The sequence below is a fragment of the Colletotrichum gloeosporioides genome (assembly GCF_011800055.1).
Source record: "Colletotrichum gloeosporioides strain Lc1 chromosome Unknown consensus_33, whole genome shotgun sequence".
NCBI lineage: Eukaryota > Fungi > Ascomycota > Sordariomycetes > Glomerellales > Glomerellaceae > Colletotrichum > Colletotrichum gloeosporioides.
Window position 1 is genome coordinate 303,589 of NW_025544678.1, and position 23,682 is coordinate 327,270.

The window sequence follows — 23,682 nt, forward strand, 5'->3', positions numbered from 1 at the left end:
CTTTTGTAGATGTCTCTAAACTTCACCGTTGGGCCGCCTCACCTTACCTGCGACATGCACCAGAGACACAAAAAGGTATGCGCTGAGCATCAGCAGCACAGCAACCCAAACCGAGGAAAGGTTGCTGCAGCCGCAGCCAAAGCGACGGCCCGGTCCATTCTGGTTCAAGGCATCCGACCAGCCTTGTTTCACTGTCGCCAGGGCACATCATTGAACCGCAACGCGACAGCCGATTTGCTCTCCGCCACAGAAGAAGGTTTGCGGGCGGCCTTCTTGTGCAAAATCGTGGTATTAGCAAGAGCTTGCAAATTGGCCAGAGTCGGACGAGAACCCGGTCTGACCTCCAGTTCCTCTCGGCTCCGTCACTCATCCGCGGCTATCGCTTTTAAGGGTGAGGAGCTAGTCTTGATCCATCTCCTGAGTCAACTCAAACATCTGCACCTTCCTGATTGCCCCGTGATGACTCTTAAATCTTTCTCAGCTGTGAGGCCAACTTCGCTGCAACCGTTTGTCGTAGTCTTGAAGACTCAGAACGACGCCAAAGACTGGGACTCGGGTGGAGATTGGCGATTGCGCAATCTCTGAACACAAATAAGCAAAATTTCGTCTTTACTTTCCTGACGTTGGCGGTGAACAAGGCGATTCTATGCATCTCCCTCGCAAGCCAATCGCAGGGCCAGAGGAGGCTCATTTGTCGCTGTTACACCACGTCGGCAACTCAATGCCGCTCTCCAATTTGCCTGCGGTGACTCCTCGCCTGTGCTTCCATTGGCTTGCGAAGATCATTTCCGGGGGTGTAAGAAGTAGGCTGCTTGCTCTGTCCGACTTCATGTTCAAGAGGCTTTGTGACTGTGTCGCTTCACGGCGACAATTCGATCTGCTGCCCATTGGATGAGTCGGGTAGCAGGAAAAGTGGATGGGCAGACTGATGGCCCGTCTTATGTTGTTGACGACGGCATGTTTCGAAACATGAGATGTTGATTTGAAGTCACCCACATACCGAAGAATGCTAGGACGAGGTCGGTTGTAGCCTTGAGTTGAACACCACGATTTGAATGCATGGCTGCGTCGAAACGGCTGCCTTTACAGATTGAGATTTCTGTGGCTTGTGTCTGAGGTGTTTCCTTGCCGCAGATGATGGTCAGCGGATGAGATTAATAATTCTTACCAGTCCAATAACAAGACAAAAGTGGTGGAAAGCGATTGAAACGAGTAGTTGGACTAGACTCCAGACTCAAACGTCAAACCCATCGGGTAGAGATGGCCGAGCTTCTTGGCTGCGTCGACCAACACGGGCACCGGGGAGGGCCTCATTGGGAGGCATCAGCCCATGTGGCCCTCCATGCAGCACGGTGAGATTTGATCTCTCTTAGGGCGGATAGATAACGGGACACCGTTCGAGTACAAACTCCAAGGCGAGTGCCTCCAGTTGCACTGCAAGTGTGCGAAGCGAGATGGTGTGTCAGCGGCTGCCTGATCGAATGGGAACCCTTTGGGCAGGTGCTCAAGGGTAAGGTAAGGTCCAAGATGAGTGAGAAGGAACCCATAGTTTCCAGCAATCGCGAGGCCACAGACGTCTGGACATTTCGCTCTCTTCTACAGCGAGTCTCTGAGAGGTCTGCTCGCATTCGTGGTCCTGTACGGGTGGTGAAGAGACAGGCATCAGTTGTGCTCTGTACGCCCCGAGATATACCTGAGCTAGGTGACAAGACAGCTCGAAACAAGGGCTGCATAAAGAGTGAGCTATTACCAACCGCTAAGAGAAAACGGCATTCCGAGCGGCGTCAGCAAAGAGCGGGAATGCACAAGCGAAAAAAGCGGCGGGATGGCGGGACCCATCACACGACTCAACTCGCCGGCCGGGCGAAGATCCACCGGCCGTGATTTGCTAGGCTGACCGCCCTTCTTCTCGGTGATGTGCCTGCGGCGCAGTTTGGGGCTACCCATGAGGCCTAGGACCCGTGTTCCGCAAATTTTGAATGTGGGAGGTTCCAAGTTGGACGGGGCCGGATCACCAACGTTTCTGACCTGCCTATTCCAGACATGAATGAGTCTTCTCTTCGTCTCGGAATGAATTCGTCACGGTCCTCGGGGGTCTGGATCTGGGTCCGGGGCCTGTCATGGAGCCAGGACTGAGTCCTCCCGAAACTCGTCAAGCTGGTGTACTCTGCACAAGATACGCAATTAGGCCTCTGCCTAGCATTGGTGTCCCATCCGTCGGTAGGCCGCAAGAAAGCACTGCAGGACGCACCCATCAAGACCGATGGACCGCATGTTCATGCCAGGATAACTACCCGGCAAGTCGGAAGCGGATGGGTCGAAGGGGGGCAGGTTGACGCCGGAGGAGGTGGAGGGTGGAGGCATGTTGCAGGTGGCATTAGCACCATGTTAGTGCAGGATGACTGCATTCAGGCTAATGCACTAACAGGCGGGCGGCAGCACCGTTCCAGCGTTCAAGCGCGAACGCAGGTTGCAACCTTGCCCCCGCCGTCTGTACGGATACCAGCCGTCTGACTCTTTCGTACTTTTGTCTGGCAGTTGACGGGACGTAATGTCGTGTAGTTCGTACTGGTCCTGGGGATTCGTAGTGTAGATTGGCGGTGCTCCCTGCCTCCAGGGTCCTGAGGAACTTCTGCCAAGCCGCAAACCCACCTGCCACCCTCCATTGCCTGTTTGGCATTTTTTCCATCGATAATCTGTTTCCGCCGATGAGTCAAACGGCGGCCGCGGACCAACCACCGTGCTCGAAGCGTCGTTGTGGTTTGTGATCATGGACGCCCTTGAGCGACGGCAACCTAGGTAAGCCATGTCAACAGCCATCAACCTGGCCAACGTCATCGTCAACACATGCAGGTAGCAGCCTCGGTGCCTGCTAGGCCACAGTGTTACAACAACTTGCAAGTCATGATAACGCCATCGTCGTCGGGTAGGCATGTCCATCTGCAAAAGCGCGGCAGGCAGGTTGATGCAGATCGAGCTCGTGAAGCACGGCGCGCGCCAGAGTAGATCTGGATTGAAAAGTTCCAGGCACCGTGGTGGGGGAGAAGCGCGGGCAAGAGGCGTCAGATGGCGGGACCGGGGGGGAGGGATCGAGTGCAGAAATGATCCCGGTCAGCAGCAACAGAAGCAGAAAAGGGACATGGGAATATGTGGATGTGGATTGGCATGGGATGGAGTGAGCAAGACGGGGGGGTGTGGCCCATGACAGACAGGAAAGGAAAAAAGTACCACGAACGCGAGCGAGTTGACGGCGACAGGATGCGATAGTTACGCGGGGGTAGAAGAAAAAAAGAGTAGAAGTGATTCACCAATGGCGTCAGCCGCTACTTCCATCTCTGGGAGATATAATGCATTGGTGGTAAGCGGCTCCTCTTGCTGGTTGATTCCTGATTCCTTCCTTCTCTCCAAACCTCAGGCGCCGTTTGCTGCTGTTCCTTCCTTGGACCTGCCTGGATCTGGTGATTCAAACGGTTACTTGCGTGCCTTACTATTACGATTAGCTAGCTAGGCCTGGGAAAGGCTTGACTTGACCTCTGTAGTCCGATCTAAGTCTCGATCTTGGCTTGGCTTGGCCTGTCCTTGCTTCCCATTCGCCCCATCGTCACTCTCCCCGGTGTGCCATCGCTTTCTGATCGAAGCTTGGCTTGCCCGCCGTCCCGTCCCCGACTGCAAGTACAGAGGCAAAAGTGCTCGCAACAACGGACAACGTCGGCAACAACAACCTGGAAGAGACAGAAACAGAAACAGAGACAGACGTCAGTCAGTCAGTCACGTCACGAAACGAACCTTGCCGCGACGCCACCGGCTCCGTCTCGGCGCCCACCAAACCGAACGCAGCGACCAACCACCCCCCACGGCCTGTCAACGGTGCCTCTCCCATCTTATTTCCGACGCGTGCTGGGTGCAGGTGCATTCGATTTCAAGCACCTGCTCTTCAGTCTTGACAACCTCGACCTGTACCGATCGGGATACGGTGAGACGTGGAATCAGTTCGTGTTTCCAGCAGCGGCCCGCCATCCGGTGAAATCCAGGAGGACCCAACCGGCCGACAGCTTCGTGGACCTCTTTCCCGGGGTTACCTTAGCTTCAACAACACCGCACCACACCTCACTAAACGGGGCTTTGCCGAATGGGAAGTCGCCCTCGCCGGCAAGCGCTTACAAACCACCCCGACTTCACTGTGGACCTCTCGCCCGTTTCCAGTCTTCTCTTCCGCAATTGACGAGGTTGCCTTCCGACCGCCACCACTCTTAAAAACCTTTCAACGTCCCTCACCCAACAGACGGCGCACGTCTCTGCCTTAGTCTCTCGACAACACTTCTTGAGACAACTCCCGGCGGTCCCAAACCTCCTCGTGGGAGTCAACATGCAAGATGAGACGCTCCTGTTAATTGAGGTCGGGGCTGCTTTGGGCCTCGTTGCTCTTACTTCGGTTCCGGCCCTCACAGGTTTCCAACTTCGTTCCCGCAAGCCTAAGGATCACTTTTACGAGGACAAGGACGGAAAAAGCACACCTGAGGCCTCTGCAGCGTTTTCGAACCGCTGGCCCAAGACTTTTATCAACTTATTCGCATTTGCTGGACTCGCTCTCTCCGTCGCCAACTCCACATTAGCTACCCTCTCGCTCCACACCGGCCATTACGACAAGCTGTTCATAGCAGAATGGCTTTCCACCGGTATCTGGGCTCTGCTGGCACTGCAATCCGTCTCTCTCGCCGCATCTAACGACTCGGTTCACGCCTACAACCTCGGATTGCTGATCTGGTTCTCCGGCCTCGTCTTCTCCGCCGTCCAGGTCTTGCAAAACACGGAAGTTTTCGGTCATCTCTTGGAGAGCAACCCGGTGTCTTTCGGTCTCAAGATTGGTGGTCTGGTCGCTTCTGTGGCTCTCACTGTTACCGGCCTCTTTCTCCCCAGGAGACCGGACGTTTTCTTCGACGGCAAAGTAGTTGATCGCCTGGCTACCGTCAGCGCATACAGCCGCTACACTTGGGGCTGGTGCAATGGCTTGCTCGACGACGCCACCAAAAAGGGCGACCTCGAGGTCGACGATCTTCCCAAGCCAGACCACTGGACGCGTTCTGGCGACTCGGCTAAGACGTGGAAGGGGTACAACTTCAAGGAGGGCGGAAATCTTTGGTGGTCCATCATTTGGGCGTACCGCGTGCCTCTGGCCGTTCAATGGACCATTGCTCTGTCTAAGTCGTTTTTGAGCATGGCTCCGTCGTTCGTTACCCTGCAGATTCTTACTGCCTTGGAGAAGAGGCGCCCGGGTGAGCCGCTCTCCGCGGACGTCTGGATCTTGGTTTTTTGGCTCGGACTGGCCATTCTCGCTGATGCTTGGGTTGAAGCCTGTATGTTTTGGCTCTCCTGGGCGGAATTGTGCATTCCTCTCCGTGGCGCCCTCTCGGCCCTTATTTTTGAGAAGTCCATGCGCCGCAAAAACGTGAAGGCAGCCTCCAAGACCGACGAAGAGTCCAAGGATGGCGAGGCCAATGGTGATGACAAGAAGGACAAGAAGGACGACGACGAGGACGCCGAAGATGACAGTGTTCTCAAGTCCCGCCAGGCCATTATCAATTTGATCGGTGTCGATGCCAAGCGCGTTTCCGACTTTGCTGCCTTCCAGTTCCTCTTCCCTAGTAGTACGGCGAAGCTGGCGGTTGCCATTTGGTTTCTCGTTTACTTGCTTGGATGGGGACCTCTGGGCGCCGGTCTTTTGGCCTGGGCTGTTCTCCTCCCCATCAACTTTACTTACGCCAAGATTTATTCGAGGGCGCAAGACAAGCTGATGAAGATCAGAGACCAGAAGCTCGCTGTTGTCAACGAGGCGCTCGTCGGCATGCGTCAAATCAAGTTCTCCGCGCTGGAACCTCAGTGGGAAAAGCGAATCCTCGATATGCGTGAGAAGGAGCTCGGTGCTATCTGGCAAGTGTTCAAGGGTGACACTGTGCTCTTTGGCATGTGGATCACCAGCCCCATCGCCTTGGCCGCCGTCTCACTCGCAGTCTACGCCTTGATCAACGGCAACCTTATTCCCTCGGTCGCCTTTGTCAGTATTGGTGTCTTCAAGAACCTCGAGGTTACCTTGGCTGTCATTCCCGAGCTTATAACGGATGTCATCGATGCAAATGTTTCCATCAAGCGAATGCAGGACTACCTCAATGGACCCGAAAAGACCCAAACCGTCACTAATGGTCCCGACGTTGCCTTTGAGAACGCTTCAATCGCATGGCCGGTTGATGAGGAGACCAAGGACGAGGATCGCTTCATCCTGCGAAACGTCGACGTTACTTTCCCTGCTGGGGAGCTGTCTGTCATTTCTGGCAAGACGGGTACCGGAAAGAGTCTGATCCTGGCGGCTCTGTTGGGCGAATCTGATCTTCTGTCTGGCGCAATTTACGCACCCAAGCCCCCTTCCCTGAAAGAGCGCCACGACGACAAGGCCAACCGCGACAACTGGATCATCCCTGAGAGCATCTCTTTTGTTGGTCAGATCCCCTGGATTGAGAATGCCACCTTGAAGAAGAATATTCTCTTCGGGCTTCCTTTGGACGAGGAACGGTACAACAAGACTATTGATGCATGCGCCCTGAGGAAGGATCTGGAAATGCTTTCGGATGGAGATAAGACCGAGTTGGGAGCCAACGGCATCAACCTCAGTGGCGGTCAGAAGTGGCGACTTACCCTGGCTAGAGCCATCTACTCCCGCGCCGGCATTCTTGTTTTGGACGATATCTTCAGCGCGGTTGACGCCCACGTCGGTCGCCACATCTACGAGAAATGCTTGACCGGCGAGCTCTGCAAGGGGCGCACTCGTATTCTTGTCACGCACCATGTCGCTCTTGTTGAGCCAAAGACCAAGTTCATCGTTGAGCTTGGAGACGGAACCGTTCAACACTCTGGCTTCAAGTCTGATCTGGATGAAGATGGAACGCTGCAGTTGATCAAGAGTCATGAGCAGTCTGCCCAGGAGATAGCTGATGAGGAAGCCGCCACGGCCGTCAACTCGGAGGAAGCATCTGACGTCGATGCGCCCGAGGTTGCTGAACTCAACGGCGATGGCGGAGTCCTTAAGAAGATCCCCTCAAAGGCTACCCGTCAATTTGTCGAAGACGAATCTCGCGAGCAGGGTGCCATCAAGAAGCATGTCTACGCCGCCTATCTTAGCCAGAGTGGTGGCTGGCCTTGGTGGGGCTTTGGTTTCTTCCTCTTTGCTCTCTACCAGGGCGTCGTTATCGCCCGTTCCTGGTGGTTGCGTCTTTGGACCGGTCACTACGAAGAGCAAAGCCTCAACACACTCGCGACTGTGCACCAGCATGCTTATGCCTACACTCTCCAGGACAGTTCTCTCCATGCCCCGCACGCTGCGCCTTCAGGGTTCGCCCGCATTCAATCCGAGAATGACGATTTTTACTTCTACCTGGGTATCTACGTCGGAATTTCCGCCTTCTCTGCCATTCTGGGAACCGGTCGCTTCTTCTACTTCTTCTGTATGAGCTACAAGGCCAGTCAGAGCATGTTCAAGGGTATCACTAGGACTGTTCTCCGCACACCGCTGCGATGGCTCGATACCGTACCCACCGGCCGCATTCTCAACCGTTTCACTGCCGACTTTAACGTCATTGACAACAGACTCGGCATGGATCTTTCTGGTGTTTTCGGTGCCATTCTCAGCGTCATTGGAATTTGCATTACGGCGTTCTCGGTCTCTCCCATGATCATTCCCTTGGCTGTTGTGCTTCTGTCCATTGCCATTTGGATCGGCAGGCGCTACCTGGCCGGCGCCAGACCCGCGAAGCGACTTGAGAGCACCGTCAAGTCCCCCATCTTTGATCTTTTCGGTTCCACTCTGACTGGTATGATGACCATTCGTGGAGCTGACAAGGCGCAGACTTACGTTGACGCCATGTACACGAGGCTGGATGACTACGGGATGGCATCGTGGTACTTGTGGCTGTTCAACCGATGGATGGGCTGGCGCATGTCTCTCATCGGCGCTCTGTTCTCTACTGCTGTCGGTCTTGTTGTTCTTGGCAGCCCGTACATGAGTGCCTCGCTCGCCGGTTTCACTCTTTCCTTCGCGCTGGAGTTCTCTCAAGCTATCGTCTGGTCCATTCGACACTATGCCAACATTGAGCTCGACATGAACGCAGCCGAGCGTGTGGTTGAGTACTCCGACCTCAAGACCGAAGACCAAGGTGGTGTTGAGCCCCCTGCGACCTGGCCAACTGAGGGTCGCGTGGAGGTCAAAGATCTTGTTGTGAGCTACGCCGAGGACTTGTCGCCCGTGCTGAAGGGTCTTACCTTCAGCGTCAAGCAAAACGAGAGAATCGGCGTAGTTGGTCGTACAGGAGCTGGAAAGTCGTCCTTGACCTTGGCGCTGTTCCGTTTCTTGGAGGCCAAGTCCGGAAGCATTCATGTCGATGGCGTGGACATTTCCAAGATCAGGCTTCACGACCTTCGATCCCGATTGGCCATCATTCCTCAGGTAAGATGAACTTGACTCTCCTAAGACACAGAGACTAACAAAAATCAGGACCCCGTTCTTTTCTCTGGCACCGTCCGCTCCAACCTGGATCCATTTGATAACCAGACCGATATTGAACTGCGCGACTCTCTTCAGCGCGTGCACCTCGTCGACTCGTCACCCTCGACCCCTGGCGAACCCTCCAGCAGCGCCACGCCCTCACTCAACGGAGCCAAGAACGTCAACGTCTTCCGCAACCTCAACTCGGCCATCTCCGAAGGTGGCGGCAACCTTTCCCAGGGCCAGCGCCAACTCCTCTGCCTTGCTCGCGCCATCGTCTCTCGTCCCAAGGTCATGGTCCTCGATGAGGCCACCTCTGCTGTCGACATGAACACTGATGCACTCATTCAACGATCCATTCGCGAGGAGTTCAACGACTCAACGCTTATCGTCATTGCCCACCGTCTTAGCACGATTGCTGACTTTGACCGCATCTTGGTACTCAGCGACGGCTCGGTCGCCGAGTTCGGCTCACCGAAGGAGCTTTGGGACAAGGAGGGCGGTGTGTTCCGTGGGATGTGCGAGGAGAGTGGTGAGAAGGAGAAGTTGAAGAATATCATTTTTGGTTAGAGTTTCATTGCAGCGGATTGGATAGTATCGATTACGAGAAAGCCCAGGCTTAAAGATCGCCGGAAACGCAATGCTCGCTGGGAGCGTTTTTTGTTTCGCTGTATTGTGTTGGAGCATCTCTATTTTTCGTTTGATTAGTACAAAAGTGGCACAAAAGCCGGGTTTATAGAACAAGTCCTTGATTGGAATGCGAAGACACAAGAGACTTTGGTTTCTCAACATTCACGTTATTGTCAAGTGATTGAAGCGCACGGTTTCCTGACACTGTTGTATGACCTTACATCGATTTTCTGTCTTGTGGCATTTAGAACAAGCATCCAATCGTTTGATAGCCTCTAATACACAAAAGGAGCACAATATAAATCTACAATCTTGCGAAGTTCGCGAGCTCAGCTATGCTAAGGTGGACGCAACAACAGTGAACGAGCTAAATCACGTGTATCTCTTAGTGCCCATTCCACGCAGGAGGAAGATAGTTCAAAGGCGTCTCGCTAGCGATCCGTGTCTAAGACGGGAGAACGTCAGAGTGGCTTGAACTAGCCTCGAACCTCCTGTTTATATCCTACACGTGATTGGCTTTGGGTCGTCGTCTCAGAAAGCGGCTTAATCCAACGTCCAGGCAACAACACGCAAAATCAACAACAATACCTGAGCCACCCTCTGTCCATCATCACCACTCGCTACAAACGAGTCACGCACCGCGCTTCACCGGCATCTCACTTCCGGACCCTCCCATCTTACCTTACAGCACACTGGAAGCGTAAACACGACCCTCCCAGCGACCAAAACATATACTCTCATTAAATAAACTAAACAAAAGAAACCATGACGTCCATCAGCCCCACGAGTCCTTTCCACACCCTCTGGAAACCCGCCGCGCTGCCCCTCTTCACCGGGCTCCTCGCGCTCCTCGGCGCCGGCGACGGCCTCATGAACCTCACGCAGCCCGAGACCGGCGCTGGCAACTTCGGCCTCATCCCGCCCTCGCGCGCGTCCGTCTCGCCGGCGCAGTTCGACGCCTTCCACCACGCCCTCATCAAGGTCAAGGGCGCGCGCAACCTGCACATGTCGGCGAGCATCCTGGGGCTGCTGCTTTACGCCCAGTTCTCCGAGGCGTGCCGCGCGTCGCCGGCCGCAAGGGAGGCGGTGCGCCGGTGCGTGGGCATCGTGCTCACGCTGGGTACGGGCGTCGGGCTCAGCGGCGCGTTTGTGATTTGGGAGTATGTCAAGAGCGTCAAGACCGAGAGCTCGAAGAAGGAAATCGAGGTGGGCAGGGCCAAGGCCAAGGCGCATTTCATCACGAGTGTGCCGATATTGGCGCTGGGGTTGACGTATTTGTTCTACTGAGGGCTGTGTGGTGTTGTTTATGAGGAGGTGAGAGTGTGAGTGTGTGTGCAAAGTGTGGTCTGTTTATGAAACTCTGCTTCGTTTTTCTATGTTGTACAATACATGACTTGGGATTGATCAGTGGTGATCTCGCCTCACGAGCGGAATTAGTATTTGTTAATAAAATTTCATTACATACTTTGTCGTGTACGTGGACATGACTGAGAGCTGTGATGATGATGGAACTGAATTAGGCAGCATTGAATTCAAAAAGGCACAGCTACATATCCATTGACCACCATCCTGAATGCGTTAGCCTGGATTTGTCCCCGCTCTCATATCTTGCCCATTATCAGTGTCAAAAGTCCCTTTGAACGACCAACCATGCTTCTACAGGCAGGCCTTCACTCTGCTTCTCATCCCCCCATCTCACATATCCACCTTCCTCCCAGAGGCATCAAAAACCTTCACGTCAAGTCATCAAGATGAGCGCTCAAGCCAGCAGCGTCGACTTCACCCTTCACTATGTCGCACCCGGCGATGTCGATGACCTCGTCAGAGTGCACACCGCCGCCTTCAAGACGGACCAGTTCTCGAACCTGATGCTCCTCGGCCGCGCCGACGACGCCCACGAGAAGCTCATGCGCAAAGCCATCGAGGGCTGGATCTCTGCTCCATACACCAGTTTCATGAAAGCGACCGACGCAAGCGGTCGGGTTCTGGGATGGTCTTGTTGGCAAGTGAAAGACGACACTGGAGAGTGGGAAGCTGTTTACAAGGCAGAGTCAAAGGACGGCAGCAGCAGCGTGGATAAGGCGGAGGGACCGGAGGAATCAGCGGTGGAGAAGGAACAGGAACCGCAAAAGGAGGACCCGGCTCGGGCTCTGGGAGGCCTCATGTACAAGGAGAGAGTGCCCATCGAGGAGAAGTACATGAAGGGGAAGAGGTACGCGGTGTTGCAGGGTCTTGCCACGGATCCGGCTTATCAGCGACGGGGGATTGCGACGAAGCTGATCCAGGCGGGACTTGAGAAAATTGACTACGAGGGTCTCGCATGCTGGATCCATGCCTCACCTTCAAGTTATGGTATGTACGCAAAGGTTGGGTTTGAGGAGGTTGGGAGGAACGAGTATGACCTGGACGAGTGGGCTCCAGGTGGTCGACAGGGCGACAACCGTTGGGGACGGTATATTTTTAGGCATATGCTCAGGAAAGAAAATCCTTCCTGACTTTTATATGCCGGGATGGAGCCAGTCTTCGTAGAAATTTAGCTATGGAGGATGCCATCTTGCCTCCTCCATCGCATTTTCACAATAGTTTTCACCAGCTGCGGGCCCGCAAGCCTTTCAGAATGACCATACGGCTAATTTCTAGCGATGAAGTCTTGGTAAATGAGTGTGTATCATTGAGCCTCGCACATGAGGCAGGCCGTCAAAGTCCCTGGTACCAAATCTCTCCATGCCAACAAAAGAAAGTCATCAATCTGTTCATACATCGTAACCCAAATGCCGTCATGAAAGCCCAAGCAAAAAAGAGTATCATCCTACAGACCACCTATAACAAGTCGACTAGTCAGAGTAAATATCCTCGTCCTCCTCTTCGGCGTCAAGCTCGCTCTCGCCATCGTAGACATTTCCACTCCGGAGATAGTCCCTGAATCCGCGACTCATCTTAACAACGGCCCGAAGATGCTTGTCAGTGACGGTGATCCGCTCACTTCCACCCTCAGCAGCATCGCTTTCGGCGAGGGCGAGCGCAGTCTGCAGCGCATTCCTAATCTCCCTGCCATTCCACCTCAACAACCTCACATCCCGCGACTCCCAAGCATAGTCCCTCGCTGCGGCCGCAACACGGACGCGCCCGCTGGAGTCTCGATCGAGCCTCTCAAAGTTGTTGGCCCAGATGCGCTCGCGGTCGAGGTCCGTCAGGTTCTTGTAGTGCAGCGCGACGTGAATCCTTGACGTAAAGGCCGCATCAAAAGCCTGGACGCGGTTCGTCGTCAAAAAGAGCACGCCGCGGTAGTACTCAAGCGCGCGCAGAAAGACGGAGACGAGGCCGTTGCGGGCAATGTCCTTGGCGCGGCGGCGCTCGAGGTAGACGTCGGCTTCGTCGAGCAGCACGAGCGCGCCGAAGCGCTGGCCGAGCTCGAGGAAGTAGGAGAGGTTGTTCTCCACGGCATGCGAGTTCACACTCAGGTCGCCCGAGGTGAGGGAGATGAGGGGCCGGTTGGTGAGCTCGGCAACGCACTCGGCGGTGCAGGTCTTGCCGACGCCGGGCGCGCCGTGGAGGAGGAAGATGCGGCCCTCGCCCTTGTTCTTGACGAAGTCGTTGCCCCAAGGGGAGACTCTGCCCGAGTCGGTGGTCGCGAACTTGCCGATGAGAGCCTTGACCGTCAACTTGATCTCGTCGTCGAGGACGAGATACTTGAAGGCCTCGCGGTCCGTGACGACGGGCTTGAGGTGCTCGAGGTTCAAGTGGCCCCAGTGGCGCTCGCCGAGGAGAAAGGCGGGGATGACCTTGATGCACGCAATGTAGAAGAGGTCGCTGGTTGGAGCGGCGGACTTGGTAGGGTAGACATTGTCGAAGACTGCATAGGTTCCTTGCTCCTCTTGGTCTTTGGAGTCGGCACATGCCTTGCAACCACAACGTGGGAGGAAATGAGGGAGGTGGTCTTGCTCTGGTGGTGGGCCCTGGCCAGGAGGGAGCCCAGCAGGTCTACGCGAGCGGTGATGGCGGTTCTCGGGAGAGTGCATGGCGAACCTATTGAAGCCCTCAGCATCGCAAATAACTCGTCCAGTCATCTAAGTAGATATTAGTCACATGTTCCACTGACTGAGGGGAGTGAGAAGCGACTTACGTAGCCTGATGGCTCGCGGAAGGCAGGCCCAGCACGCGAGCTAGCGGACTGCACCAGTAAGCCGTCATATTCCATGTAAGTCGGTCGCTGGAGGAGTTCCCAGTACAGCTTGCCCAACTTGATCTGCTTCTCGAGCATCTTCTCGGGCGCGTCGGGGTAGAAGCGAGCCGGCATCACATCCAGGGAGTGGATGACCTGCTCGCCGGGCCACGAGGGCAGCTTGTACTGCACCATCTTGCGGACCATCTTGCTGTTGCCCATCTCGAGCAGCCAGCAGGCCACCATCCACTGGCGTCTATGTCCAGACGAGGTCGTCTCCTGGCTCAGACTGCTGACGATGAGGGGCTGCCAGACGTCCTCGTTGTTCACGTAGACGATCTCGCCCGGCTTGAGCGCCATCCAGTAGTTCTCAAACGTCGCAACGGGGGTGCTGCGAGCGTACCGTTCTTCCTCCTTGCGGATGGATTCACCGACGGTCTTTTCGATGAAGTTGAGGAGAACGTCAATGTGCTCAGCTGTGGTGCGAGCGTACTCGGAAGAGTGGTGAGCTGGCTGGTGGAACTTGTATTTTGTCAGAGCATCACGATGATGGACGACGGCGCGGTACGGCGCGTCTATCTTGACAGTGTCTCCGAGGAGGTTGATGTTGGGGTAGTAGGCCACGGTCGCTCTCAGAGCATTGATGAGGTGCGGAGAGTGAATGATCATGCGGGTGCGCTCTACCGTCAACTTTCCCGGAACATCATCATCACTACTGTCGGAGTCATACGACACATAGTCATCATCGTCGTCGAAGACGGGAGGCGGGCGCGGAGGGGGCATGCGGCGATAATGAACAGTCCTGCTCCCGCCGGTATAGGCCGAGATCTTGGTCACGATCTCGAGGACTGGTTCAACGTCTCGCTTGGCCGTGCTCTCGCCGTCCCTCGCGCCATAGTCTGGGATCTCCTTGAACGGGACATCGCTCTCTCGGCCTTGACAGTTGGGTCAGCGAGATTCGTGGGACAATATCATAGTGCTACATACTTTCTATGACCTTGCCGCCAAGGCTGACATGTTGCAGCACGTACAACACGTCAGGGGTCGGCTTGGGTGCTGGCTTTTGCTGGACAACCAGAGAGTTGTCGTCGCTAGGAGGTGAGACGCGTCGGAAAGCGACCTCTTCGTAGCTGACCGTGGAGCCGGTCTCGTCGTCGATGGTCTTTCTCATGTTAGCAACATATATTGTGCGTGATTGAGTAGAGCCTTACCCTGTCACCTCGGCCGATCATGTTGGGCGATGCGTTTTGAAGTAGGAACTGAACAAGCCTGGAAAGAAACGAACAATAGGAGGACGAAGGGGATGGAAAGCCTACATAAGAGGAGGATTCGGAGGCCACTAATGAGCTACAATGCCTTGCGGCCTAATGCGGCTCAAGTAACATCGGTACAGCAGCGAGCTGAGTGTCGATTATTCCGAAGTACCACGCTTCTTGATCGCCGTGTCATTGGTGCAGAAGTAGGGCGAGCATACCCCGCCTCGAATCGATGACTCCGGCCTCATGTTGAGTGATTGGAAGATCAGTGTGCAGTTGTTTTAGACTCGCATAAAGAGCGATTTGAGGTGTGCGACGGCAAGGCAGCCGGGCCTGTGGTGGTTCGCGAGGCGCTCTGCTGCCTAGTAGATAGGCCGCAGTCTCCAATCGGGACGTCAGGTTGAACGCTGGGCTGACTGAAGTGTAGAAGCAGTAAGACTGTAACGTTGAGACTAGCGCCGAATCACGTGTACTTTCGTGGAGAGAGATGCTCTTCGAAATGCCTTGGTTCAAGGCCCTGGAGAACTGCAGATTTGCAAAGTGCAGAATGTTTCATCAAGGCTGCAGGCCGCAAGTGCAAGCGACTGTGAGATAGGACTTGATATTCGCCTACCTAAGAGGAACGGTAGTAGCCTGCTTCCTGGGTTACACGGTATGCACTACTTCCCAAGATATGCCAACCATCGAAAAGGTATCCTGGAACGCCTCAGACACCCTACGCTATTCTATTCCCGCCATGAGCCAAACGCCGAGATATCGTATCCTTGGAAGAAAATGCAGAAGGTAGTGAGCGTCACACTTAGTTGTTGGCATTTCTTGCTGTTGTGTTCACGTTACTAGCGTGCGCCAGCAGAAACTTGCAACATGTCAGTGTCAGCTTGCAGGCCTTGGTCCAGCCGTCGTCTTGGGTCATTCCCAGCTTGATGCTGACGTCCATGATCTTGTCACCCTCAATCTTGTAAGGTAAACTAAGCGGATGGCCGTCTGCTGCGGTCTGCCTGTGGACAAAGGCACCGAGCTGTCGCACAAGTTCAAGAAAGGCGACCATGGCGTTATCGAACTTGCGGTGCATGAATGTCAAGCCGAGAGGCAGGTCTCCGGCGGAAAAGAGCTCCAGAACATGCTTTTTCGGTGCTGGAGGTGGGGCGTTGCGATGAGAACCTAGACGGCTGGCAGCGGGTGAGGGCAGCTCATATCGAACAATCTTGGAGGTGCTTCCCATGGGCTGCGGTTCAAAGCCGTCGAATTTGTAGCCAAGCTTGTCGGCTACGGTGACGAGCAACAGCAAAGCATGCCCCCATGCGGCATTGATCTCGGGCCAATCCACAGGCTTGCTAGAGGTCCTACCCAGTCTCAAGCCGTTGATCGTAGCAAAAGTGCCGTCGTGACTGATGCAGAAGGTATCATTGTAGACGTTTGACCGCTGCAGCTTCTCCAGTAGTTGGGCGTCGTTGTCGAATTTGGAGTTGATGCTGTCGCGCTCGTTCTGGAAGTCAGCCAGCTTCATCGCAAAGGTGTTGCGCTCGCGCCAGAACTGTTCCTCCTCCCGATCGAGTTGCTGTGCTTCTTCCTCCAGAGCAACAATTTCGGCGTCCACCGCCGCCTTCTCCTTCTCCAAGCGCAAGAGTTCCGCCATCGCTTCGGACTCGGCCTGCTTTGCCTGCTTAAGTGCCTCCTCTTGCGCTTTTACCTCCTCCTCGCTGGGTTGATCGCTTTGAACTTGCTTCAGAAACCCTACGTAGGCGTCGCGCTCTCTCGCCGCACCCTCGAGCTTTTTCTGCAGACCCTCCACCAGCATGTCCGTACATTCCACGCAGACAGGGTGGTCGATATCGGATCTTGCGGATAGAATCTCGAATAGCTTATTGATGCGTTCCACCTCATGTGCTTTACTGGTTGGTTCTTCCTGGCCTTTTGCACCAGCCTTGCCTCCTTTATTTGACTTCGGGTTCGTTGGTTGGGGTTCTGGTCTCGAAAGCACGGGCTGCGCGACTTGGGACTCGGTCAGGTAGATGAATGACATTGTCGAGTCTTTTTGCGCCGAGCCCGACGGGCCACTGCCGTGGCGCTTGAAGGTTGCTGAAGCAGCATTTTGGGACACCTTGTCGTAAAGTGCCTTTCTCTGGCTGTCTTGGGAGTGTGGGATTCGTGAGAAGTGCGACTTTTTGGGGGACGTTTGCGAAGAGGAAGCTGTAACGGTTAGCTAGGCACCGCGACACGAGGAATCTGAAGCTTGCACGGACCGACTAGGAGATCGTATGCGGCGGGATTCAGGTCCTCAAGGGAGCTGTCGAGCTTGAGGGGTGTGCGACACTTTTGGCAGTACATCGTATCGTTGCGCGCATGCTTGCGCGACTCGCGGTGTAGGTGGCAGGTGTTCGGCGGCGGGAGGTAGTTGGTAGGTTGAGGATGTTCAAGGTCTGGTGATGTAATCGGGCGTCGGTAGGCACGCAGTCGGTCTGGTGAACTTTAGAAAGGCTCAGTGGAGGGGCGCAGCTGACTCCAGCGGTGTCCTGGTCCGTTCTAGGGGGCTCTGTCTCAATGTCACGCTAATTTCTTTTAGAGTCGCTGCAAGTCAGGGACAGTCACAGCGGTCCTCCCTGGCAACCGCACCACCCCACGTGGTCCGTGCCCTTCCACTTTACGCGAGAGCTTCAAGAGTCCGTGCGCCGCCTGCCACCGCGTCTTTCAATCTCAGGGTCAACAAGTTGATGTTGGCCGACCTTATTATCATCGCCTTTGGATGCCCATCGTCGGCGCCGTCGTCGTCATCCTCTCATTCATACGACAATGAGAGGCTCGGTCTCATTGGCGCCTGCAAGTCATCATGGAGCCTGCAGCGAAGCGACCGAGGACTGGCCCATCACACCTGGGTCAACAACAGAATGACGAGGACGATGAGCTCAACTATGAGCCGGAAGAGGTGTCTCAGATGCGGGACCCCGGCTACCAGCTTGAACAGTCTCGGAATTTTGCAGCCTTCAAACTGAAGTCAACATTTGAGCACATATTCGCAAAATACGAAAAGGACTTCACGGGCATTGGTGACGAGATTGACCTGAAAACCGGCAAGGTCGTCATCAACAATGGTCACTTGGAGAACATGCGGCATGAGAGGGACATGGGCGTTCCGGACGAGGAAGAGGAGGAAGACGAGGGAATGCTTCTGGAGGAAGGTTTTGGCTCTGATGATGAAGAGGAAGATGATGATGAGCATGGGGCCGAAACTGCAGGCCAGCCCGACGAAGAAGAGGAAGAGAGGATTCTGCACGGGAAGAAGGGCGGAAGCACTTCAACAGCTCTTACTCGCAGACCAAGTACCGAAATTCAGCGACGCCCGAGTCTATCAAGTATTGGAGGGTTAGGATCGGAGCAGCGACTGTCAAGTCTCGTGGCGCCGCGCAGGCCAGGGTCGAGCAGTTCGGTTCTTCCCGGGAGTGTCTGGGGCGCAGATCCAGAGCCTGCCGACCCGACATGGAAGGTTCCCGAGATTCGCAAACCAAAACTTGGCGATAGTCTGATGGCGAACATGCACGGCTCAAGATATCGCTTCCCTATCAGTTACCAGTCTATCTGGTCCTCGAGGCCAGACACGGAGGAGGAGAAGATGACCGCCGACCCATCCCGAATCGACATGAAGATGCTGTCTCGCGCGCGGCAAGAGTCCTTGAGAGTGGGAAGGCCTACGTCGATGAAACTTTTACAAGCGTTTACTGCCCAGGATGACGACAATGACGACGACATTCTCGGTGTTTCAATTGCGGAGCGGGCACCAAGGGCCGAGAAGAAGAAGGAACCAACACCTACTGGAGATGGGGAGCCAAGTGTTGAAACACCAGACAAAAACGCTAAGGAAGACCAGCCCGTGGTATCTGTCGAAGATCCAACAACTCGGGAAGCACCGAAAAAGTCGTCCCCCTCTCAAAAAGAAGCTAAAGGCAAATCAAAGAAACCAAAACAATCGAAGCAGCAGAAAGAAAAGGAGAAACTGCAAGTTGCTGAGGTCCAAGTACAGGAGAAGAACAAGCAGCTGGAAATGCCAGCAGAGAACCGCGTCGAATCAGACAAAGCACAGCCTGCAGATTTGGCAATTGCGGAAGAGATGTCGTCAGAGACACCCAACTTCGTTACGGGGGACGAGGCGCAGAGATTACCAAAGCAAAAGCTTGTCATCGAATTGCTATCAAAGACCCCTCCGCCGGGAGATATTACAGAGGTGCTAGAGCCTGAGGATGCCGATACCTATAGGTTGAATGAAGCCTTCGATCTCCCAAAGCCATCGGATGCAACTGCCCCTGAAGAGAACACATCAGCTTCTGAGCTGCAGATTGATGCGGATACAGTTCTGGCTGAGACAAACGGCGGTTCTGCAGAGAACGCTTCCGAAAACACCGAGAACCAATCCAGTAAAGCCCCTAAACCACCAAAAGAGAAATTCGTCAGACACCAAATCGACCCCTCCTACGACTTCTCGGACGATGAGGAAGGCATCCCTACTACGCGAGTCCCAACGAGGATCCAAAAGCCTGCTTCGGCCTCCCCTATCGGAAATGCGACTGCCCCAGTCACGGATGTTGTCGAATATGTCGCTTCTACGTCTAAGGTGCCATTAAATGATGCAGAGACAATGACAGCCAATGAGGAGGAGGAGGAAGATGGTGAAGACCAGATCCAGACTTCACCGGCAACTCCCCTCGTAGACAAGCTCGACGGCATGGACCTTGACGCTGCGCAGCCGGAAACGCCAGAAGCTCTCGCTGAGGCTCCGGAAGAGCTCACTGACGCGGGAGGGCACAGCTCTCCGAGAGAAAGCACCGAGGATCCCTCCACAATGGAGCAGCGGTCCGTTGCAGAACCTGACGAGGAAGATACGATCCTACCTGACGTCGAGACAGAACGGCCGGAGGTGGCGGGCACGGTCGAAGCATCATCCAGCCCTGTCAACTCACCCATCGCCCTCCCCGACGACGCACACCTCCCAGACAGTCAAGACAACCAAGAAGAAGGCTTCTCCGTCCCTCTCTTGGACGACGTGGGCGAAGAAAGCGCAACGGAACCCGAGGCTGAACCTGAGCCAGAGTCAGTGGACATCGAACTGCCAGCTCTCCCCTTCCCAACCCAAAACCCAGCATCAAACCCGCCCCGTTCAAAACCCGGCCGTCCCAGAAAGTCCAACGCAGCCTCAGAAAACGGCGCGACGTCCCCGATGCGAACCCTCAACCTCAACTCAAGCAGCCCCCTCAAACGTCGCGCCTCAAACGCCCTCAAACCACGCAAATCAGTCAAATTCAACAAGAAGCCATCCTCCCCCGCGGCCACCACCCGCCCACACCACGAACAGCCCTCCCTTCCCGCCGCCCCCTCTTCCTCCACCATAAAAGCCTCCCCACGCACCCCTTCGGCCCGCCGCTCCTTCGTCTCCCTCCTTTCAGACGACGAGGACGAACTCACCCTCGACCTCTTCAAGTCCTGGACAAACACCAGCGGCGGCTCCGCTCCGGGCTCCAGCGGCCGCAAGAAGACGTCCTACGCACCCGTGCTACTCGCCGGCCCGCAGACCAAGATCAAGACGCCCATGAAGCAGCGCAGCCACAACGTCGGAAGCGGCGGGGGAACGGGCAGGGGCAAGAAGCGCAAGGCGGCGTGGGCCTTCGCTGTGACGCCGACAAAGGTGCAATTTGGAAGTCCATCCGGCTCGCTTGTCAAGACACCCGGTGGACATATGAGGCGGTGCGGAGAGGACGGGTTCAAATGCGATAGGGATTTTTGCTTTACGTGCCTGTAGATGACGAGGTGAAGGGCGCTTTGGCATGGAGTTTTGGTATCCGTTGCAGCGGCATAGCGGTTCAGATGTGCATGGGGGGTCAGGAAGCAAAAGATACGCTTCCTCATTAGTCGCTACATCAAGACGAATACCAGTAGAGAAGAAAAGAAAATCATGATGAAACCACATATGCAAAGCTTTCCGCAGAGAATCATGGACAGAAAGGATCCGTTGAGGGGGGCATTTGGAACGAAACAGCAGGCCATCAACCTCGCGAAACGCCTTTCCCCTCCATGTGGTGAAGATACCTCGCCGGTCCTCTGAGCATCTCAAATTCTCCGTCCCCTTTCCCTAGCTTTCCTCCGCCGCTGTGCGAATCCCTTCAATCCTCCCGCCTGCTTTGAGGTTTACGCCTTTGTTTCTCTGTATACCACCATCTGTGCCATCGCCCAAAAAAATAGATTGATACCGGTCTTGAGAGTCATTCCGTTTCGTGAGGGGGAGTATGTAGGTTTGTGTTTCATGCTTTTTCCAAAGATAAGGTTAAAGTCGTATTGAGAGGATATGGGTTGAGTCTAGTTGACAGGGCAGGCTGCCAGTGGGAGGGAATCCTCGCTGATCCGCTAACGGGTGCCGGCTCATAGCAGAACCGAAGCGGGTGTGGTCGAGGGCATCACGAGAGTCGTGGGTCAATTCTCAGTCTGGGCAGAGCAATGGTCTAGGTTCAGTTGCTAGAAACGCCGGAGGCGCTCTGCTGGGCCAAGTTCTGCTTGAAAACCTCGGGGTCTCTAACCGGGTTGAAGTACGGGTGCGCCTGGGCTTCCTTTGCCGTCAAACGTTCCTGTGGACATGTCAGTCTTGTGCTGGCCGTGTGACGGTCGCGTAACATACCTGGTGGTCGTATCTCAAAAGCTTGTCCAAGAAGTCGATTGCTTCGTTAGAGACAAATCGCTGATTCTCGGCGGTAACGAATGAGTGCCACGGCTTCTTCTGGAACCTACCCAGAATATCGTCGTATTGCGCGTCAAGTTCGATCTCGTACTTGTCAAGGTAGTCGAAGAGATCGTCCGTGCCAAGCACCTTAGCGATCTTGACAAGCTGATCCGAGTTGCTGTTACCGTGGAAGAAAGGCTCCTTGCGGAAGATCATAGACGCAAACATAGCGCCCAGACTCCACATGTCGAGACTGTAGTCGTACTCTTGGAAGTCGACCAACAGCTCGGGGCCCTTGAAGTATCGGGAAGCAACGCGAACGTTGTATTCTGTGCCTTGGTGATAGAACTCGGCCAGACCCCAATCGATGAGCCGCAACTGCATCACAGTTAGTCTGTATCCCCAGCCTCAGCTTTCTGCGCAGAATCCACGTGCCTTCCTATTCTCGTGATCGATCATAACGTTGTGAGGCTTGACGTCGCGGTGCATGATGCCCTTGCTGTGGCAGAAGTCCAAAGCCTTCAGGAGCTCATTGATGTAGTACCGAACGTCAAGGTCGTTAAACTTGGGGTACAGGCTTCGGAAATCGGTGTTGTTGACGTGCTCGAAGATCAGAGAGGGCGTCTTACTCTGCAAGGAGAAAAAGGTCAGCCATTGCTTCCTAAAGCCCCGTCATCCGAATAGCATCAACAAATATCCCAGCTTACCTGCGAATCTCTGACCACGTCTAACAGCGCAACAACATTGGGGCCTCCAGCCAAGTTTTGCAGAATCTTGATCTCACGCTTGATCTTCTTCTTCTTAACGGGCTTGAGGACCTTGATGACGCATTTCTGGTAGTTGACGACGTTGATGCCCTCGAAGACCTCCGAGTATTTTCCACGACCTGTATTGTTGCAACCGTTCGTCAGCCTTGCACGATAGTGCCTCGAACTCGACTCGCGCAAAAAAAGTATGCGGGATTGCGCATGCGCGCAGGCGCGCGGGGACCACCACCACCAACAGAGTGCAAAAAACGTACCAATTTTCCTGACAACCTCGTAGTTCTCGAGCACGCCCCAGCCTGTAGGTCGAAGTTGTCAGCGATCGCGACCCGGATGGGAGGGAAACCGGGCGGCTGTAAGCTCTGGCGAGAGCTGCAAGGGACTCGGCCGAGGCGCAGTGCTACCCGGCGGAGGGAAAACCTACTGATGTTCACACTGTCGTAGTCCCAGTAACTGCGGGGCATGTTCTGGTTCACGTCTGCGTACACCCGCGCCATGTTGGGCTACCGTTGCGGCGTTCGCGCGCGAGACTGGTAGAAGATGGTGATAATGTTGTCGTAAGGTAGGTAGGTTGGATTTTGCGGCGGAGGCGGGCAGACAAGGAGGGGTCTGGGTCGTGGCTGAGGTTGGTCGGTCGCCAGACACAAGCGTGGTGGACGTGGACCTGGGACTCTGGGAGTGAGTGGTGCAGTGTGGGAGGGAACGGGGCAGGGAGTAAATCAAGGTGGGATGTCTAAAATCAGGCTTAGCGGTCCATCCTCAGAGCACCGCTTGATTGGCCGCCGACCGAGCCGGGCCCCCAACGCGCCTGACAGTCCACTACAGGCTTATCGTCCAGACCGCCCGATAAGTTCGCCTGATCCGTGCACGCCCCACCGTCCAGTTTCGATGCAGCGAGCTGCCGCTGTTCCAGCATTGCTGCCGCTGCTTCTAGTAGAATGCCATCCCGAGGCTGCATCGGATTCCAGACGCAGTTGTCTGGGTGAGACCGTGCCAGGCACATCTTTGAGAACAAAGGTCTTTGTTGCCACGGGAGCTCTATACCAAATGTCCTTGACCTCTGCAGAAAATGAGCATCACAAAAGAACAGGCAAACGCGTCACATTGCATGCATTAGAGAAACATATGTCAACTTCCTTGGTCAGATTCGTTCGTTTTATGGCAGGTAGGCAGCCCTTTTGCCTGGCTCCTAACATTCTATGCGGATGCATCTCGCATCTTGCATCATGTGTACATGACCACTTGTCAACCCCTGATGCCAATCTATTTTACAAAGTCTTTCCTGTATCCTCTGTACAATGATGCATAGAGTCCTACGTCAATGACGACCATGCCCTGGCAATTTTGCCTCGCAATCTGTCCAGAGAGTCAGCATCTGATGTCAAGGGACCATGAACAGAATTCCGGAAAACTTCAAGGCATGCTCAGAGAGAAGATTATTGCTCGACATGTCCTAGCTCTCGAAGGCTCAGGCTGTCGACTAAAGTCAACTGCCGTCGTCTACCCGGAGCTTGGGTTCCGACTAAGGATGACGATACGAAGTTTTCATCATTGCATGCGTGATCAAACGTGAAGAAAAAGCGGCGACATACCTCTTTTGCATCTGCTCCAGATGTAGAACGATCGGGCTCACGTCGTGTTCA

At 54.9% G+C, this 23,682-nt stretch overlaps 7 protein-coding genes across 7 annotated transcripts; 4 read left to right on the forward strand and 3 right to left on the reverse strand.

Moving 5' to 3' along the window:
- Positions 1-4,366: 4,366 nt before the first annotated feature.
- GCG54_00000132 (ATP-dependent bile acid permease) lies at positions 4,367-9,100 on the forward strand (the record flags this gene model as incomplete). The annotated part of the gene is made up of 2 exons (XM_045400275.1): positions 4,367-8,491; positions 8,540-9,100. The coding sequence occupies 2 exons, from the start codon at positions 4,367-4,369 to the stop codon at positions 9,098-9,100; spliced, it is 4,686 nt and encodes a 1,561-aa protein (XP_045265925.1).
- Positions 9,101-9,925: 825 nt separating this feature from the next.
- On the forward strand, positions 9,926-10,447 carry GCG54_00000133 (uncharacterized protein; the record flags this gene model as incomplete). The annotated part of the gene is made up of 1 exon (XM_045400276.1): positions 9,926-10,447. One exon carries the CDS (start codon positions 9,926-9,928, stop codon positions 10,445-10,447), a length of 522 nt encoding a protein of 173 aa, XP_045265926.1.
- Positions 10,448-10,911: 464 nt separating this feature from the next.
- Positions 10,912-11,655, forward strand: GCG54_00000134 (uncharacterized protein; the record flags this gene model as incomplete). The annotated part of the gene is made up of 1 exon (XM_045400277.1): positions 10,912-11,655. The coding sequence occupies one exon, from the start codon at positions 10,912-10,914 to the stop codon at positions 11,653-11,655; it is 744 nt and encodes a 247-aa protein (XP_045265927.1).
- A 339-nt stretch (positions 11,656-11,994) lies between these two features.
- GCG54_00000135 (uncharacterized protein) lies at positions 11,995-14,493 on the reverse strand (the record flags this gene model as incomplete). Its single annotated transcript, XM_045400278.1, has 3 exons — positions 11,995-13,227; positions 13,284-14,257; positions 14,310-14,493. The coding sequence occupies 3 exons, from the start codon at positions 14,491-14,493 to the stop codon at positions 11,995-11,997; spliced, it is 2,391 nt and encodes a 796-aa protein (XP_045265928.1).
- An 884-nt stretch (positions 14,494-15,377) lies between these two features.
- Positions 15,378-17,035, reverse strand: GCG54_00000136 (Beclin-1-like protein B; the record flags this gene model as incomplete). The annotated part of the gene is made up of 2 exons (XM_045400279.1): positions 15,378-16,768; positions 16,822-17,035. Coding segments are annotated over 2 exons (1,605 nt in total), but the record flags the coding sequence as incomplete, so codon positions are not given.
- A 370-nt stretch (positions 17,036-17,405) lies between these two features.
- GCG54_00000137 (uncharacterized protein) lies at positions 17,406-20,363 on the forward strand (the record flags this gene model as incomplete). The annotated part of the gene is made up of 1 exon (XM_045400280.1): positions 17,406-20,363. One exon carries the CDS (start codon positions 17,406-17,408, stop codon positions 20,361-20,363), a length of 2,958 nt encoding a protein of 985 aa, XP_045265930.1.
- A 703-nt stretch (positions 20,364-21,066) lies between these two features.
- Positions 21,067-22,536, reverse strand: GCG54_00000138 (Casein kinase II subunit alpha; the record flags this gene model as incomplete). Its single annotated transcript, XM_045400281.1, has 6 exons — positions 21,067-21,183; positions 21,234-21,653; positions 21,738-21,905; positions 21,983-22,161; positions 22,297-22,338; positions 22,464-22,536. The coding sequence occupies 6 exons, from the start codon at positions 22,534-22,536 to the stop codon at positions 21,067-21,069; spliced, it is 999 nt and encodes a 332-aa protein (XP_045265931.1).
- Between the last annotated feature and the right edge of the window lie 1,146 nt (positions 22,537-23,682).